The 20,605-nt window shown below is 35.5% G+C and overlaps 1 protein-coding gene across 5 annotated transcripts in view; it reads right to left on the bottom strand.

The window, feature by feature from the left end:
• Positions 1-20,605, bottom strand: part of DSE (dermatan sulfate epimerase) — an 81,096-nt gene that overhangs the window by 4,906 nt on the left and 55,585 nt on the right. For all 5 annotated transcript variants that reach the window (XM_072831420.1, XM_072831412.1, XM_072831428.1 and 2 more), the window contains 2 exons: positions 7,202-7,455; positions 3,007-3,246 (listed from right to left, as the gene is read on the bottom strand). In XM_072831420.1, coding sequence (XP_072687521.1) covers positions 3,007-3,246; positions 7,202-7,455 — 494 coding nt within the window. The remainder of the gene's footprint in view (positions 1-3,006; positions 3,247-7,201; positions 7,456-20,605) is intronic.

The following is a 20,605-nucleotide window of genomic DNA, read 5'->3' as shown; positions in this document are numbered from 1 at the left end:
CACGCTCCCATAAAGATCTAAACAATGATTTTCAATCCTGCTTGCAAATTAGAATCAACTGTGTATCTTAGATTAAAAAAAAAAAAACCCAAAAAGCATGATGTCCATGCTTCACCCCAGACTAGTTAATGATACTCCCTCTGAAGGTCCTCCACAAATCTAGTGTGCAAGTTTGTATTTGCTGTGTGGTAACTTATCTTTGGTAGTGGAAGTGCTACAATTCTTAATGCTTAGTATACACCCCACCTTCCTCATTTTCCAATGTTCATGCTATGTGTCATTATAACTGCAGACACATATACTCTCCTCTGGTGCATGGTGAGCTCCTGAACCTGGAATGAGCATCAGCTTTCCTACCAACTCAACCAACTTTCCACACCAAGATAACGACATAAGGTGCTTCAATTTGGCATCCCAAAAAAGTGGAAGTTATAAGGCTTAAAGAAGACACTGCAGTTCTATAGGAAGGAAATTTAATAATTCCCATAGAAGATCGTGCTAATATGTACTGCTGGAAGTTAAAGAGAGGAAATGCAAAGATCATACAGCAAAACAAAAGCAGGTTAAGACTGGATATGCAGGTGTTCTTGAAAAGGAATGGGACACAACTCTGGGCCAGACAGGAATAATCATTACTAGAATAGCCATTGGAGAGGGAAAAAAAAGAGAGAAAGGTTGTTGAGAACAAGTTGACTTTTAATATACAATCCCTTCTAAAATGATACCATGATCATATTTACATAATTTACAGCTGATGTGTTTTGCTTCTATCAGTTTAGCAAATGCTATTCAGAGTGAGTCCTTATGGTAAAATGTGATTTTCTGAGTCTTCTATTAATCTGCAAATTCCCTGAAAGCAAGTATGTTTTATTTCTCTTTGAATCCCCTGCCTGGTACAGTGCCTGGAACATAGCTATTCAATAAGGGTTTGCTGGATTAACTGACACAAATACATGAATCTTCCTCTTAGAGGTGTTCATACTGTCTTTCCAGTTTAGGAGGCAGTCACAAACAGCTCACAGCAGTGATATGGCTGGCTGTCAGATCTCAGATCAAATTACAAAGCACTGAGACCTCTTCCAAGGTCCCTGGCTTTAGATGGCCTTTGTCTATCAAGATAAACTACAAAACAGGCCTCTCCTGCCTATCTAAGAATAAGCAATAAAACACTAGGGTTCTGAAAGTTAAGTCTCAACTAAACTTTAAAAATCTTATGATTCTTTTGCTCTGCGTTACTTTTTGGATATTTAACGCACTAATGGAGATTCTATTCAGTCCATATATATGCAACCAGAGCCAAAAGATTTATAGACTGGATTCTTTACTGTAGATCTAGAATCACTACCTAAAAATTGCATTTCAATGGAGGAAAAAATCCCCATCTTTGTTTCCTTTTTTTTTTTTCTTTTCAAATTTTAATTTAAATTCTAGTTAACCTACAGTGCAATATTAGCTTCAGGAGTAGAATTCAATGATTCATCACTTACAATCAACACCCAGTGCTCATTACAAGCATCCTCCTTAATTCCCATTGCCCATCCAGCCCATCCCCCAACCACCTCCTCCGATCAACCCTTAGTTTGTTCTCTATCTTTAAGAGTCTCCTATGGCTTGTTTCCTCTCTCTTTTTTCTTTCCCCCCTCCTCCCATATGTTCATCTTTTGTTTCTTAAATTCCACCACATATGAGTGAAATATATGGTATTTGTCTTTCTCTAACTCATTTCATTTAGCGCATAATACACTCTTGCTCCATCCATGTTGTTGCAAATGGCAAGGTATCATTCTTTTTGATGGCTGAATAATATTTCATTATATATATACACCACCTCTCCTTTATCTGTTCATCAGTCAATGGACATTTGGGCTCTTTCCAGTTTGGCTATTATTGATACTGTTGCTATGAACATCAGGGTTCATGTGCCCCTTAGAATCTGTATCTTTGTATCCTTTAGGTAAATACCTAGTAGTGCAATTGCTGGGTCATAGAGTAGCTCTATTTTTAACTTTTTAAGGAAGCTCCATACTATTTTCCAGAGTGGCTGCACCAGTTTGTGTTCCCACCAATAGTGTAAGAGGATTCCCCTTTCTCCACATTCTTGCAAACACTTGTTTCTTGTGTTGCTAATTTTAGCCATTCTGACTGGTGTGAAGTGGATCTCTTTGTGGTTTTGATGTGTATTTCTCTGATGATGAGTGATGCTGAATATCTTTTCATGTGTCTGTTGGCCATCTGGATGTCTTCTTTGGAAAACTATTCATGTCTTTCCCCATTTATCAACTGGATTATCTGTTTTTTGGGTGTTACAAAAATCCCCATCCTGATGAAAATATACCTACTAAACTTTTTCTGACATCTTAGTCCTGTTTAGAAACAAAGAGTTATAAGGCTGTTCTAGAAATGAAAGTGTTCTTAAATCATATACATCTTTTTTTAGAGCTAGTTCTCTTAGAAGGCTGAGCTACATGACAACAAGGAATTAGAAGTTTTGTAACAATTCATTTTTCATTTTTTTCTATTTTATACTATTTATTTCAGTAAACTATTTAAAGAAAAGATTAAAGCTCCAACAAATATGTAGGTATAATTTTTCATTTTGAGTATCTGAACAGTTTGAAAATAAAAAAACTAAAAAACAAAAGAGGATCAATTTGGGATTGCATGTAAAGGAAAATTAACATGTAACCATAAATGTTTATAATTTGTTAAGATTCAAGAAAATGAGTTTATATATGTACCCAAGTTTTACATCTACAAAAATAAAAGTGCTGTGGGAGCTACAAATTATATTTGATCCATCCATTATGCTCTGAGCTTTATAATACATAAATCACAAATCTTCATAATAACTTCCCAAATGCTCTGGTTATACGCAACTCTTGGATTCCTTGATTTTTTATTAAAAAATCCCTTTTATTTCAATATCAAACTCCACATTTCTCTTCCTAGTCTAACCCAGTTTCATAATTAGAAAAAACTGTAATAGTTAATGATTCTTCACTATACCTGGTAGGATGGTTCTATACATAAATGCAAAGTGTTGTTTAAGCCATGGGTGGCCAAAGTGGTTGATGTCAAAGTGCCTCTGAACCAGAAACATATACTGGAAGAGTGATCTAGTGGTGTAGCTGCCATATGCAACTCCTTCGTAGAGGGAACCATCTGTCACCTCTCGGAGCAAGACCAGAGACTTCTCCATGATGGTCAGAACTTGTTTGGTCCATAAATAGGCTTCTTGAAGATACCCTGGAGAATGAAAACACATGGAAACAATGACTATGGCTGCAATGAAGCGTAGGGAAAATTATGGCCAAATAAAACCCTCTGAGTTATCTGACTACAGTGCAAATAGCATTTTGTAAAACTCTCACCTACCAACATTATAAATCACATTTTGCTAATCCAGGTTTGTGTCGGGTCTGTGATATAAGTTAAAAAGTTCTTGAATACAAGTCAGTTATTAATTAAATGAAGATAAACCTTGAAATGAGTATTAGTTTCTTATCTAATCTATAATAAATTTGAAATCCCATCACATCTAAGATTACAAACTGCATATAACTTTAAGTTTACAAGAAAAGATCTGGGGGTACCGGGTGGCTCAGTCAGTTTAAATGACTCTCAGTTTCGGCTCAGGTAGTGGGCTTGAGCCCCACATGGGGCTCTTTGTTGAGTGCAGAGTCTGCTTGTCCCTCTCCTTCTGCCCCTCTCCCCCACTCTCTGTTTACACATGCTCTTGCTCGCTCTCTCAGATAGGTAAATAAGATCAATCTGATATTTATATTGTATATATTAAAAAGATCTGTATATTGAGACTTCTATTCAGTTTTTCTAAAAACCACTACTTGAAAATATTTTTGAAGCTTATCATTCATATAAATTGTGCCATTATTTTATAGGATTTTTAACAAGCTGCAAATACTATACAAGTTAAGCAGATAGTCTTCAATTTGTTCCTTCATTAGAAGACAATTTCTCATCCTGTATGTGCCTTTAGATTCCACAGGATCTCAAAAGGTAGCACAGTAGGTTGAGGCACCACTGGAGTAACAATCTAATAAAAAATCTAGTGAAAAATATCAACTGGAAAAAATAAACAAAAATTTTAAAAATAAAAATTAAAAAAAAGAAAACCAACTGGGAGTGCCAAATCTGCCAAAAAAATGAGCTACAAAATTTTGTGCAAGCACTTCAACCTGTCACATTTTTCTACTTCTGCAACTAAAAATTAAAGGCCTTAAAATTTTTATGAAATACTTTTGACTCAAAACTGCTAGCTTTTTATAATTCTTGCAAGACTAGCATTTAGGTAATAATAACAACTTGCATTTCTAAAACATTTGTAATTTACACAGCACTGAACACAACCTTACTTAATCCTTTTACTAATTCAATTAGGCATTATTACTCCAGAATTACAGAAAGCTTGACTTGTTCAAGACCTCTGACACATGACCAAAAAATGAACATAACCTTTGATCTGAATCTAGGTCTTTAGATTTCAATTTTGTTTTGTGTGCTTATATTTAATACATACAACTGGTAAGGATACAATTAAGCTCATTGCCTCCTGATGTGGATGGAGTCTTGTTGCTTTGCTCCCCAGATGTGTATGATCACCAGTGTTGAACACTACCATAGCCTACTGTGCTCGTGTTTTGGGTGTGAGGGCTTCCAGGGGCCCCAGGACCACCAGATCTCAGCATGAATCCAAGGTCCCAGACTCTGTCAGACCTGGATCCCATCTCATGAGGGCAGCACTGATCTCAGGCTCAACTTGAAGAGGTGGCTGTGAATGTACCCTGACTCCTCCTATCCAGCTCTACACCTGACATGCCAGTCTTCTGGATAGCTTTTAGTTTCCATTCTGTAATCATTTGGGTTTAAAATTCTAGTCGTCTTCATCTTTTTCTTCTTTGTATCCTCCATCTCTAACCAGACTCCAATGGAATGCTTATAATCAGTCCTGCTACTTACTGCTCCCTGGTATCACATTACCTGGTTTTCCCTGTTTTTTTCCCTTACAACCATCTTGTTCAGGAGATAATGAGGCAATGTCTACCTTTGTAAACTTCAAATCTGTCAATATGAGGCACTGATATTGTTATTTTATTTCTATTTAAATTTTAGTTAACATACAGTGCAATATTGTTTTCAGGCGTTGATATTGTTATTGATGCTATGCCCTGTGCTTTACCACCAGCCATACACCCTGCTGGAATGTTCTTCATTATTTTCAGTTATCCATATCCTATCTATCTTTCAAAGTTCTATGAACCTTCTCAAACTCACCTAAAGAACATTGTTGTCCTGAATTAAACTCAATACACTCAATTGATATTTAACCATAGCTTCATGACATCCCTTATCTCATTGCATATTCATTTAGACATTTCATATGTCTTCCTTCCAACTGATTTGTAAGCTGCTTCTGTGTGATCCCGTGGTCCCTATGCACCAAGCCTTAGACAGAGTTAGGACATCAGAGAGAACATTCTAATTCTCCCACTTCTGAGATTGTATGTGAGTCCAATGGGAAGTGTCAGTACACTAAGCTCCCCAAGCATCTATGAGGCTGGTCTGGGGAACATGGGATTGTCGAAACAGCCTGTGAGGTAGCTCCTAACGGTAGTGAGCATGCCTAGAAAGGCAGGATTATAAGCCTGATTATTAACTGGGATGGGCAGGGCCAGAGATTTCACCTTTTCCTCTGTCCAATCATCTTATAAATATGTGCATTTCCTATGTGGTGATTCTGCAACACTGTATCCCTGAGCAACCCACAACTGTAATAGGAAATAATTGTACATGGAAACTCCTGCCAGAGGAGAATTATACATTTTGACCCAATCTGAACCAGTATTTTCGATGCCTGCAGGTTATCTGGAGTAATCTTACCTACCATGAAGAATGAAGAAATAAGCTCTATTCCAGCTACTAAATAACTAAAAGTTTATATGAAGAAATAATACTATACTAGACTAAAACCCAAGACTCCAGGCTGAGAGCTAGCTTATCCTGGGTTCCTTCCACCATTTCATGATGATGTCTTTTCACAGGACTTGGGATTTATTTATAAATAGTTGAAGATGTGTATTTTGATATTTTATTAATTTTTTTTTTTGCATTTTGATCTTTTAAATCTTGTTTGTTTCTGTGAGATTAGAGGGCTATAGGAGCTAGGATGAAACTTGGCCCTCATAAAGCTTTCCTTAAATTACTATAAATTGAATCTCTACTCCAAGAGAGGCAACAAAATATAGTGGAAAGAGAGTGAACTTTGAGTTTGGCCAGAACTGGTCCAAATCCCAGCTACCTTATATGGCTGATGGGACAATTAAATTAAATAGGAACAAGGATGAACACATGTCATATGTTTGATTCATATTAGTTTCTTTTCCTTTAAGACTAATTGAAAATGATGGCTGGTTGATAAGATAAGGGAGAAAGCCAGACTTAAGGAAATCTGATGCTGGATAATCTACAAAATGCATAGTAATTCTTGTGGGTAAGTGGTCAAGAGTTCTGTTAGACTTCCGGGCTCCAAGTATATACTTAATATCCTAATAATTCACTGTGATCTTAGGGCTGCTTTTCTTAAATATAGTCTAATTAAATCATACATAGACTTTCATAGGTGTTTTAATTAATTCAGAATTACAAGAACAGAGAAAATGTAATATCAGCAATTATGTATGTTAGGACATTAAAGCAAAGTAGCTATGTGACCCACAAAAGTCATCTCCAAATTTGACCTAAATGATCTAGACTGGTTGTTTTAAGTCCTTAGAGAAAAAATTGGTGTTGTAATGATGCACATCTGTATCCAAAGAACATTCATTTGAAATAATAAACCACCTATTTAGCTTTTAAAAACTACTACGTTTATCCAGGAAGGCTGTCTTCACAGTCAAAATTCTCTGGGGAAATGAATATTCACCACTGACTGCATGCTGTAGGGATATGGCTTGACACGATCCAAAGCCTTACTTAAATAACCTGCAGGCTGATGTAACTAGCAGAAATGAAGAATAGATGTCTCTCAACTGTCTAAGAGAAGCCCTGGATATTACTTCATCTCATGAGTCCAGTTAGGATCCAAGTATGAACATGTATGAAGGCTAGGTATAAAATGCTCTGCTCACAAGACAATGGTGACAGATGTTGGCTTGGGCATTCCCTCAGCTGTATTCATACGCACCTTGATTCATCAAAACAAGGCTTCCTGTGAGCAAGGCCATGCAGTTGGTGGGCTGATGATTGTGAAGGTACTGAAATCCCCATCCTCTCCTGTATGAAGTTTCATACATATATCCGGAGACGTTGGCAATCACTTCAAGAAACTTTTCCTGTTGTGTCTTGCTCAAGTAGTTGTACAAGAAGTCATAGGCAGTGGCAAAACCAACCAGAGAGTGAGCAAGCGGGACTTCATCCCAAGGAGCATCTTTCACCAGCCTGCCAAGGAAAATCAACCACATGAATGAGTGCAACAGTCCCACAGCATTTATCACACTTTTCGAGGGTCTGTTTCTTAGGAGGAAAGGGCACAATGGAAGATACAATCTAAGAGGTTTAATGCCTCATAATTAGCTTCCCTCCACATTAGACACAGCATAAAGTCTGTCTCGTGTGAAAATTTTAGAGCGAATGCTTTCCTCTGTCAGCTTTCTGGCCACATCAAGATGTTGAGAATTTTTACTTTTGACTTTTTATTTTTGATGAGAGGTAGAAGAATACATTAAAATAGATCTAAGGCACATAACATGTAGTAGCAGGGCAAAATCTCAGAAACATCTATTTAACTACTACTCACACTACCCTCTTTACAAATAAGAGGTTCTCAGTTCTGTTTTTCGGCCGCCTTGGCAAACCAGTGGAAGCATGTATCCCATCCTATTTCCCACAGGCTGGACCAGGTGAAGGTATCCTGGCTTATAGTTTATGACTTCTCAATCTGGACAGACCCACTTGGTCAAGGCCACGAGGAGAGTGAGAGTGAGGAGAGTGGCTAAAAATCTGGTGTTAGTGAAATGAACTGATTCTAACTCAGATCTTTACATCTTGTTCCTTCTTGTAAGATGAACTGCACTGCCTTTAAGTTCCTTTAAGTATCTTTCAGAGAAGTGTAAAAACTGACCTGTGAAGTATGAAACCGTTATTTTCTAGGAAGCCAAGTTTCTGCTTGGCTGGCTACATTATTCTGCAATGTTTTATTTAACAGTGCATGACCTGCGTTACACAGGAAGCTTCGAAGGGATCTTTCACAATCACAATTCCGTGGAACTATCTATCCAGAAAGCCCTCCCCATGTGCTCAAGATGTATTTGCATAATCTCTGGGACAGAGACACGAGTGAAGAGTGTGCTGTACAGGTGGGCGGTGGAAGAATACTCTTGATTGGGGATTAAATGAAAGCTTAATATTTCTATGCCATGAACCACTTGACCTCTGGGCAATCTGGTGAAGCCTCGGCCTCTTTCTCAGTGTTTGAAAATTCATAAGATAGAATACAAAGGGATATAAGGAAATCTGTTACTTTGACATGTATCTATCAATACAGATTTTTGGAAAAAATTGTGATCTCTGTGCTTTATTACGGTACTAAAAAATAAGATTTAATAGCAGAGACAGTAACTACTATAATTTATAAGTAGTGATAAGCATAAACAATAGTATCTACAATAACTATATTGTGATATGAAAATATCAAGTGATACTTACCTATGTCAAAGTTGTAAGTTCTCCCAATATTACTATAGGGGTATCTATGTTCAAGATTTGGAAGAATTGCTAAATTTCAGTTAGAGTCAATGAAAATGAAGATGCAGTATTTCTCCCATACAAACCCCATCGATCTCAAGACATGAACACTTAATATTATGAGAGACCATCTCTTCTAGACTATATTCTTCTTTTAGGAGTTTATATGATGCCTTCTGTGGTCTGTGGTCACTTTGCAGTATTTCTTTTTTAAAATTTTATTTATTTATTCATGAGAGACAGAGAGAGAGAGAGAGAGAGGCAGAGACACAGGCAGAAGGAGAAGCAGGCTCCATGCAGGGAGCCCGATGTGGGACTCGATTCCCGGTCTCCAGGATCACGCCCTGGACTGAAGGTGGCGCTAAACTGCTGAGCCACCAGGGTTGCCCATGCTGCAGAATTTCAACATCACTCCCCAACTGATGGTATCTCATTTCCCTTTCTCACTTTTTTGCCTTAGTGTTGTGTGTGTATATGTTTATGTATCCTCTACCAGATTTTAAGTTCTACAAGTCTAAGGTTTTATTTTTTTCTCTCTTTTATTCACTACTGGATCCCTAATCTTATAATAGTGTCTGACACAAAGAAGATGCTCAGCAAACCGTTTTGGAAAGAGGAAAAATGAAGGAACAGGCCTATAAATCTAGGCCACACTATTAACAGTGAGTAAGTTATCATCACAAAATCAGAAATCTGGAGCAATCTCTTGGTACCTAATCATTATTTCAGTGTTTGGTTAGCTGTGGTGCTATGGCCTGGTGCTATGGCCTAGTTATGCAACCCATAACTAGGGTTGATGACTTTTTTAACCATCTGGATACAGACAAAGCCACCTTGCCCGTCAGCTTGCTAGTGTGTACTGGTTATAAACAGACTATGAAGAGTGCGAATTAATTCCCCACTTTTAGGGAAAAAACCAACATCTCCTGCAAGCTCAGTGCCAGGGAGTTAGGAACACAGTCTTCAGTGACTCCTGGTGGTTGGTGAGTGAGGCAGAGAATCTGAGTCATTTGTTTCCCAGCCTGTGTCTTGGAGCCATGTCACGATGCATCTATACATGACAGCATGTCCACCTATTATGGTAGAGTTGACATCAATGAACCACTACTGTCTGCCCAACCCTGGCATATTTGATTAACCAGTGAACTTATTTCTCTTTTTACCAGTGAACTTATTTGTATAGATCAAAGAACATTTATTATAATTTTCATCCTTCAGGAAGTATTATTATGCAATCTCTGTGAAAATCTCCAAGCTCTCCCATTACACTTGTTTATTCCAGGCAGTTTTCAACTCAACAAATGCTAGGACACCAATAAAAAAAAGTTTATACAATCAAGCTCAACACTATATCATTATGATATCTGACCTGTAATAGTTACATTCCTAAAAGGATTTAGATAACAATCTACATTGTTATTTAGATAACAATCTAAACATCTAATATCTAATTGTTATTTAGATAACAATTTAGATTGTAATCTAAATCCTTTACCAATACAATCTGACCCAGCCGTAGATACCAAGAGCCATGATGAGAGAGAGCATTATTTGACTGTCATGGAAACCAAAGGAAATTTGCTTCTAGCTCATGGATGGCAGCAAAGAAACTATCAGATTCAATGTGATCCTTACTACTGGTTAATAAATCTACTAGTGGAAAAGTTGGTTGAGTGGTGAATCATTTAAAGAAAAAAGTATAGATATTAATTTATGAATTTTATTTCAGCTTAAAATATCTATGTGTATACACATTCACCAATCTTTTGAAGGTGAGCTAAAAGCCTTTTCTTTAAATGTGGGTCTACAGATTAGGTCATTGCGGTTCTTTCTGCAAAGCACACACACAAACACATCATCACAATTTCAAGCTTAGTTTCACAATTTAGTTTCTCTATGACATAGGAATTAAAAATACCTGTGAAGGAATGTGGAATCCTTCCAGATTTTTAAGTTTTTTTCCCCCTAAACTTTAACAAATCTCATCCACACTAAATTATGATAGTAATCTTTTACAGTAAGTAATTCCAAACCATTTAAGTTAGTTTTAGAAACATACATTCTTTTCCTTTTTTTTTTTTAAGATTTTATTTATTTATTCATGAGAGACACAGAGAGGGAGAGAGGGGCAGAGAGAGAAGCAGGCTCCATGCAGGGAGCCCAACGTGGGACTCGATCCCAGGACTCTGGGGATCACACCCAGGGCCAAAGGCAGGGGCTCAGCCGCTGAGCCACCCAGGTGTCCCCATTCTTTTTCTTTTTGAACTCACACTTATTCTATTTATATAATATTAAAATTGTATAAGAACAAGTATTGTTGAAATTGGCATAAACTGATTTGAAAACAAATACCACTGACATTTGCAAACTATCTTATTCTAGAGATGAATGGACATAGCAGAGGGCAGACAACTGGCCTTGACACTCAGCCTTCTATGAGAGTAGTCGCTGCCAAGGTTACACAAGTCAGTTTAGAGGAGGGTTAGGAAAATTTTTACTGTAGTCTTCTTTTTATGACCTATACCTTCTCCCCTTAAGAGCCATTCTTAAAGTAAGGTCTATGGACCCCTGGGGTCTCCAAGACCCTTTGAAGGAATCCTCAAGTAAAAATTATTTTCCTAATAATATAAAGATATTATATGTTGACAATTGCACTGATGATGCCAAAGCACTGATAGGTTAAAAATGCTGGCAGCTTAAATGAGAATCCAAGCAGGGGCGCTGAACTTCAGGTGATTCCGCATGCTGCCATGTACCCTAAGTTACAAAAGTAAAAACTAAAAAGCCGGTTTCATTTAAGGATATCCTTGAAAAAGTGGTAAAATGAGAATTTTATAAAATCTCAACCCTCTGAGTAGATCTCTCTTCTGTATTCTGTGTTATGAAATGGGAAGTATGTATAAAAAAGTGCAGTGAATACCAAAGGGCAGGGACTGTCACAATTAAAGGAAATTGTGCATTAAGAGCTGAGCTTGTTCCTTTTTTTTGTCATGAAACATCATTTTTACATGAGAGAATGATGAACTGACAAATTCTAGTTATTTAGACTTTGGTATTTTTAAGCGGAAGTTTTCATTGAAAATGAACAAGGAAGCCTGCCAGTTCAAACAAAATTGAAAGCCTTTGCTGCCCAGGACAAAATTTGAGCTTTTTCAAGAGAAAATAAAATTTTAGAAAGCTTGTATTTGCTGTCATGCGCTTAAGAGTTTACCAATATTCACAAACTTTTCTGATGAGGTCAGTGATAACAGATGTGATTTATTTTTATATTGTATCACTAAATATGTCAATACTTGGAGGACTGTAAGAACTCAGCAAACATTCAGAATAAAAAGGCATGATATTACAAAACTGTACACAGATAAAAGATAAGTACAAAATATACCAGTGGATTTTCCTACCAATTAGAAGAGAACATGGTTTCATATTCAATACTGAAACTTTTATGATCCAGAGTCAATATAAAATTAGCTTGTATGAAACTACCATTGGTCAAGTTCTAATCTAGTATCAGAGTATCCACAATTATCTGAAAAATTCTTAAAATACTCCGTTCTTTTCAATCACATATTGACGTGAAGCAGCTGTATGCTTCATAGAAATCAACCAAAATACCAACTGCAACACACCAAATACAGCAAAAAGGCAAGATATGCAAACATGTTAAACAATGACCTCCTTTCACACTATTTTGTTTTAAAAAATACAGTTATTTCCTCCTAAAAATATGTTATTTAATGTTAATAGGAAATAGACTTTTCACCCTAAAGGAAAAAAAAAAGAAACAGACTTTTCCAATGAATGCATACATATTTGAAATATTTCTCAGCTTTTCAAATATAATAAATACTGATATTTAAATATCAATATAGTCCAGACAAGCAAAAAGCCCTTTAATATCTTCATTAACTTTTAAGAATGTAAAAGAATTCTGGATCCAAAAAGTTTAAAAACTGCTGCCTAGAATATTTTCAAAGATGAGTTTAAGTGATTTTATGTGACACAGAATGATGTGAACACGAAAATGAACTCTTAATTGCCTAGGCTGGGGGGTATGGCATGGATGGGGAAGGGCATAGAGCTTATCAAGATGTGCTTCTTCCAAGAATCAGGCAGATTGTCAAAGGAAGAAAAAAGGCATAAAAATCTTTCCAAAATGTAATAGCTTCATTGATTCAAATTTTTATAATAGTTTTATACAAACAGAATGCCTCCATTATCATAAGTGCCTTTTGAACTATCTATAATGTATAGAGTTATAACAGGAAATCTAAGCCTCTATTATTTAAAAGTGGGCAGGTTAGTTGATTAAAAAAACTAACAAAAAGAAGTCTAATAATAATGTTGGCATCTATTTTTATTTATATACATTTAAGAATGATCAAATGATTATATTTATATTTTTTCATATAGTTTTAATAGATACATATTCTTTAGAAAATAACCATCTGTGAAAAGATTAATGTTAGTATTACAAGATTCACAGAATACTCTTTACATAATCTTGTTTAACTTTTTATGTATTTATTTCATTTACACAAATTCCGTTAAAGTAAATATGTGGAATAACAGTAATCTGGCATTTAAAATCTAAGAGGGGCCAAGAAATCACTGATATTTATTTAAATGAATCAACAGTATACAAAAAGTAAATACTACAAACCACAGGGTAACTCATAATGCCCTTTGTAATGTTATTATGACTATTAGTCTTGCTGCCTAGCACTTTTTACAGCCTAACAGTTCTATGTCAGGCTTTTCTATATGTAACTATATTGTGAAGATCATGATTTGATCCCTGGTATAGGCAAATTTATGTATTTTTATGTTTAAATGAAGCTCTACTGTGTAACCTTTATAAAAAGCAGAACTCCAAACAATCCTTTTACTCATTCTGAGAGAACATACAGTTTTAGAAGCCCATAAAATATTTACTTAGTAAATTCATAAAGTAGAAGAATCATGTTTAAAAAATCTGGCTTATTTTAGACAATATATATTTATATCAATATAAATTTAAGAGAAAATGAAGGAAGGCTGGAGCAGTAGCAACTTCACTTTTGCCAGCTTCACTGCAGCTGTGTCTACTGTAAATAAGCCACATTTTTGCCTACTGTGCACTTGGTCATACCACCCAAGTATGCCAAAATAAGGTTTTGTTCTATCTTAAAATGTAAATTAGTCTATTCATTCTAAAAGTGTCCTGAAGACAGTAATCTGATAGAAAGTCATTCAATTTTCACCCAAATGTCTTTGTGTGTTTGGAAACAACTTCCAGTAAGTTAGGAGAATCCAGTATTACTACTGTTTTTAAAAAACATGACTAATGGCAATTGTGATTCATCTTTTTTTCCTCTGTAAGTTAAATGGGAAAACCATAACATTAAATGTCAATAACAAGTTAAATTCTGTAAGTTATTCCCGTAAAACTTAGCCAAAGGAAGTGGATTTCTAAGCTGTGTGGCCTTGCCTGTGAAGCATACTGGGGCCTTGACAGTGATTTGCCAAGAAGAGCAGGGTAAGCCTGGAATTTACAGAGCCTTGATGCAGAGACCTCTGAGTGGGTGGTCAGGTATCCAAGGGGCATATTCAGCTAAATTCTGGCCTGGCTTGGTGTCTATATTCCTGTTTGATCAGGTGGCTAAGGGTGGCATTTGCAACATCAAGCAAAATTCACTATTTATAGTTAAGAGGAAAGAGAGAAGTTGTACTTCATATTATATAGTAAGCACATAGTATGTGCCAAGCTCTTCATATACTTTATTTCACCTAATCTTCAAGACTTATATTGGGATATTACATGCCCATTTAATAAATTGTAAAACTGGTATTTAGGTAGGAAAATTCCATGTTTAAGATCACAAAGTTAAATGGTGGAGCCTAGGATGGAATCCAAGACTATGTGAATCTAGACTTGTTTTATACTTCTACCTGGTGAGGGAAAGCACAGTGCTTTCAAAGAAAGTCACCATGTTTGCAATAGGAACCCAGCCAGAAGAAAGTGCTAAAGTTAGCAGACCTACCAAGAGCCAGGCCAAAAGGCACTTACAAGGAAATACAATCCAGGGTTTGAGCCCCACCATGTCCATGATACCAAGGGAGAATATAAGGTAAGAAATGTGAGAAAAAGGGCAGAGATTAGAAGAGATAACCATGACTCCATGTTCATGTGGTTGCTCATGACCCACTCAACAACCTAAGATACCAATCATACAGAACGCCTGGAACAACTCTTCCTCTCTCCACAGACATCTGCTTAGTGTGGGGCTCATAGATTACTACTCTAGGTACAGCTGGTACAAGGGCTAGTGGGCCTGAACTTGCACACTGAGAGCCATCAGCTCCTTAGTAAGCTGGACAGGGCTACAATGGACAGAAATGGACAATGAGCTTCCCTTTTTCAATATCTAGTTTATTCCCTACCCGATAAAAGTAGTGCTGGAAGGATAACAGTATGATAGATTGGAAATTGACTGTATATTGAGAAATTGGGTCACTTGGGCAGTGCAGTCAGTTGAGTGTCTGTCTCTTGGTTTTGGCTCAGATTGTGATCTCAGGGTTGTGATACTGAGCCTGTGTCAAGCTCTGTGCTCAGAGTCTGCTTAAGACTCTTCCTCCCCCTGTCCTTCTATCTCCCATGCTCTGCTTGTTCTCTCTCCAAAATAAATAAATCTTAAAAAAAAGTCTTCAGGAAAAATAACTTAGCCCTAAGATATAAAAACATTTTCTCTCACTATCCATATTTCTATATTCATTAAATTACCAGATTCAATATAGCAGTACCCTACCACTTAATTTCCTTTTAAAGCTTAGAATTCAATACTCCAAGTATTAAATTCTAAAATACAAAAATTTAGGTCAGGTTGGCTCCACTCAAGCAGAACACTGAGGAATCAATTATATAAAAGCAGAAACTAAAGAGAATATCCATATTGCTTTAAAAAAGTATGATAAATAATGTGTAGAGAAAGTGAATTTGAATGTCAAAACATACCAAGCTAATGAGAATAAAATGTAGAGTAATGTTGTTAAATGGGAAAAGGCACCGCTATGTCATTATTCCAATGTTTAATTCACTGACACAAGGTCTTAAGCAAATATCCAAGTATGCCATCCAAGCATAATATAGTTAAATAGAATCAAACAGCATTTATAATTGTAATCCCTTTTAGCTGACCAGTGGGCTAGTGTCCAGCCTGGAAAGATAAGAGGGAGAAATATGATAGGCAAGAGGATTCAAATATGATAACAAGACTCCTATGTCATTGGAATGGCAGAGTTCAAAGGGCTAGGGTTAGTCCTTACCTATCAAATTCTAATGAAAAATTATCAAAGAACTCATAATGGAGAAATTCTGAAACCTACAAAGAATAGGAGAGAATAACACAGATTTATCTATATTGTTCACAAAGCTTAATAAAATGATTTTTGCCCATTTAAAAAACTATCTTGGTATTTTATAAGTTTAACATACTTTACATTTATATGTGTACAATATAAAACAAGTTTCAAAGAGTTTAGGTTTCAGTAGGACACCTTATTGCTGTCATTGCTTTAGTCAATGACTATACAAACAACCAGTGACCATGTAAGAAACAATGCCTGGAAAGAAGGAAAAGAAGAAGAAGAAGAAAGAAGAAAAAAGAAAGAAGAAAGAAAGAAAGAAAGAAAGAAAGAAAGAAAGAAAGAAAGAAAGAAAGAAAGAAAGAAAGAAGAAGAAGAAGAAGAAGAAGAAGAAGAAGAAGAAGAAGAAGAAACAATGCCTGAAAATAGTCAATGTGATGGTAATAAAAAAATTAAGCATGTGAGAATAGCCAGGGAAGTCAATTAAAAAAAGAATAATGATGGAGGGTAATTAACTCTGCCAGAGAAGAAAACATGGTGTAAAATTTCACCAATCAAAACAGAGTGTCATGACATATGAATAGACAGACACATTAATGAAACAAAACAAAAAGGTGCAAAATATATGGAAATTTGGTACGTGATAAAGGAAGCATCAAAAATAAATAGGGAGGGATGCCTAGGTGGCTCAGCCGTTGAGCATCTGCCCCTGGCTCAGGGCATGATCTGCAGTCTCAGGATCGAGTCCCACATCAGGCTCCTCTGCCTTTCTCTCTCTGTGTCTTTCATGAATAAATAAATAAAAGCTTTAAAAAAATAAATAAATAGGGAAAAGAAGTAACTTTAAAAAAGTTATACTGGCACAACTGGACAATTATTTGAAAAAAGATAAAGTTAAATCCAAACTTCACAGAATACAACAAAATAAACTCTATATAAATTAGGCATCTAAATGTAAAATATGAAATCATACTATTATTAGAAGAAAACACAGATGAATTCCCTTGTGATCTGGCCAGCTATGATTCAAAAGCAAAAAACAATAGAAAAATAAAGTGACCAGGGATGCCTGAATGGCTCCATGGTTGAGCATCTGCCTTTGGTTCAAGTTGTGATCCTAGGGCCCTGGGATCGACTCTTATATCAGGCTCCCTACGGAGAGCCTGCTTTCTTCTTCTGCCTATGTCTCTGTGTCTCTGTGTCTCTGTGTCTGTCATGAATAAATAAATAAAATCTTTTTAAAAATTAAAAAAAAGAAAAAGAAAGTGATCATTTGGACATGTAAAACTTTAAAAACAACTTTTGCATAGGAGAAAAAAACCACCACAAGCAAAATCAAATACAAATAACAATTGGTAAAAAGTATTTACATCATATATCTTGAATAGTTACACTTACTTAAACATACAAAAAGCTCTTAAAATTTAAGAAAAAGATAAAAATCTCATTAGAAAAATGAACAAAAGACAAAGAAGACAGTTAGCAAAAAAGAAAGGTAAATATCTTCCCTCCCAAATTCTCATCTCCACTTATAATAAATATTATAGGGATCTTAGAAAGAAAAGAGGGAAAAAAGGGCAGGAGTTTATTCAACAAAATAATGGCTAAGGTAGGGAGAAATAAACACACATCCAGATACAGGTAGCCCAAAGAGTTATAAAAAGATAAATCTAAAGAGGCCCACAAGTTGCATTTAAATTGTCCAAAATCGAAAATAAAGAATCTTAAAAGTAGCAAAACAAAAGCATCTTGTTAACATATAAAGGAACCCTCATAAGACTATGAGCAGATTTCTCCACAGAAACCTTTCAGGCCAGAAGGGAGTGGGATGATATATTCAAAGTGTTGTAATAAAAAACTTCCAAACAAGAATACTCTACCCAGCAAAGTTGTCTGTCAGAAATGAATGACAGATAAAGAGGTTCCGAGACTCTAGAAGGAGTTCATCACCACTAACCGGCCTTACAGGAAGTGTTAAAGGGACTTCTTTAAGCTGAAATGAAGGATGCTAACTAGTAACATGAAGATATAGGAAAGTATAAAACTCATAGGTAAAAATAGATATATACTTAAATTCAGAACACTCTACTATTGTAATGGTGGTAAGTAAATCACCTATAACTTTAGTATAGATTTGAAAAGAAGAATATTAAAAATAATTATAACTATAATAATTTGTTAATAGATACACAATATTAAAAAATGTAGGGATCCCTGGGTGGCGCAGCGGTTTGGTGCCTGCCTTTGGCCCAGGGTGCGATCCTGGAGACCCAGGATCGAATCCCACGTCGGGCTCCCAGTGCATGGAGCTTGCTTCTCCCTCTGCCTATGTCTTTGCCTCTCTCTCTCTCTCTGTGTGACTATCATAAATAATAAATAAAATAAAAAAAAATGTAAACTGTGACACCACAGTGGGGAGAAGTGTAAAAATGTAGTTTTTGTATGTGTTGCAAGTAAAGTTATTAACTTAAAACAGGCTGTTAAAACTAGAAGATGTAAACCTCATGTTGACCACAAAGGAAAAAGCCTATAGCAGATAACCAAAAGAGAAAGGAAACACTACAGAAAATCAACAAATCAGAAAGTAAGAGAGCAAGAGAGGAAGAAGAAAGGAACAAAAGGACTAAAAAACAGCCAGAAAATAACAAGTCCATATTTATCAATAATTACTTTAAATTGTAAATGGATTAAAGTCTCCAATCAAAAAACATAGAGAAGCTAAACAGATATTTAAAAAGACCTATCAAAAAAAAAATAAATAAAAAGACCTATCCATATGTTGCCTACAAGAGACTTACCTCAGCTTTAAGGACATATAGACTGAAAGTAAAGTTAGGGGAAAAGATATTCTATGCAAATGGAAAGCAAAAGAGAGCAGGAGTAGCTATACTTAGATCACACAAAATAAACTTTAAGTCAAATGATAACAAGAGACAAAGAAGGTCATTACATAATAATAAAAGGTCAATTTATCAAGAGGATATGACATTTTAAATATTTATGCATCTAACATAGGAACACCTAAATATATAAAGCAAATATTAATAGTTCTGAAGGAAGAAACAGAGCAATACAGTAATAGTAGGAAATTTCAGTACCTCAGTTTCAATAATAGATCATCTGAAAGTAGATCATCCAGGCAAAAAAACCAATACGGAAAACTGTACTTATACTACACCTTAGACCAAAACTAAAACTACACATTAGATCAGATATACATAAAAACATATATACACATAGACCATATATATATAAACATATATATATGAAATATTTCATCCAATAGTAGCAGAATACACATTCTTCTCAAGCTCATGTGGAACATTCTCCAGCATAGATCATATATTAGGTACAAAGCAATTCCTAATAAATTTAAGAAAATTAAAAAAATTTTTAAGAAAATTAAAATCATAGTAAGCATCTTTTCCAAACATAATGGTATGAAGCTAGAAATCAATTATATGAAAATTGACAAATATGTGGAAATTAAACAACATACTCCTAAGTAACCAATGGGTCAAAGATAAAAGCAAAAGGGAAATCAAAAAATATCTTGAGACAAATGAAAATGGAAACACAACATACCACAACAAATTGGATGCAGTAAAAACTGTTCAAAGAGGAAAGTTCATAAAGATAAAAGCCTACACTAGGAAAACAGAAAGATCCCAAATAAACAAGTTAACTTTACATCTCAAGGAACTAGAAAAAGAAGAGCAAATTAAGCCCAAAGTTAGTAGAAGGAAGGAAATTACAAAGTTGAGGCAGGGATAAATAAAACAGACTAAAAAGACAATAGAAAAGATCAATAAAACTAAGAGCCGATCTTTTGAAAAGATAAATCAATAAATGTGATACACCCACATTAATAAAATGAATGATAAAAATCATATGATCACCTCAACAGATGCAGAAAAAGCATTTGACAAAGTTCAATATCCTTTTATAATAAAAACTTGGCTAAATGGATATAAAAGGAATATACCTCAATATAATAAGAGCCATACATGACAAGCCCACAACTAACATCATTTCCAACAGGAAAGCTAAAAGTTTTTCCTTTAAGATCAGGTACAAAGGAAGAATGCTGACTTTCACCATTTTTAAAAATATTTTATTCATTCATGAAAGACAGAGGCAGAGACACAGAGGGAGAAGCAGGCTCCCAGCAGGCAGCCCAATGTGGGATTCGATCCCAGCACCCTGGGATCACACCCTGAGCCAAAGGCAGATGCTCAACCAGTGAGCCACCCAGGCATCCCTGACTTTTACAATTTTTATTCAGCATAGTACCAGAAGTACTAGACAGAGCAATTAAGGAAAAAAGAAAAAGAAAAAGAAAAAAGAGTATCCAAATCAGAAAGGAGGAATACAACTGCTTCTCTTTAAAGATAGCATGATACTATATATAGAAAACTGAAGATTCCACCAATGAAACAAAACAAAACAAAACCTGTTAGAACTAATAAATGAATTCAGTAAAGTTACAGAATAAAAAATC

This window comes from Canis lupus, chromosome 1 (assembly GCF_048164855.1).
Source record: "Canis lupus baileyi chromosome 1, mCanLup2.hap1, whole genome shotgun sequence".
NCBI classification, from domain to species: domain Eukaryota; kingdom Metazoa; phylum Chordata; class Mammalia; order Carnivora; family Canidae; genus Canis; species Canis lupus.
This window is presented reverse-complemented; position numbering and strand designations above follow the sequence as displayed.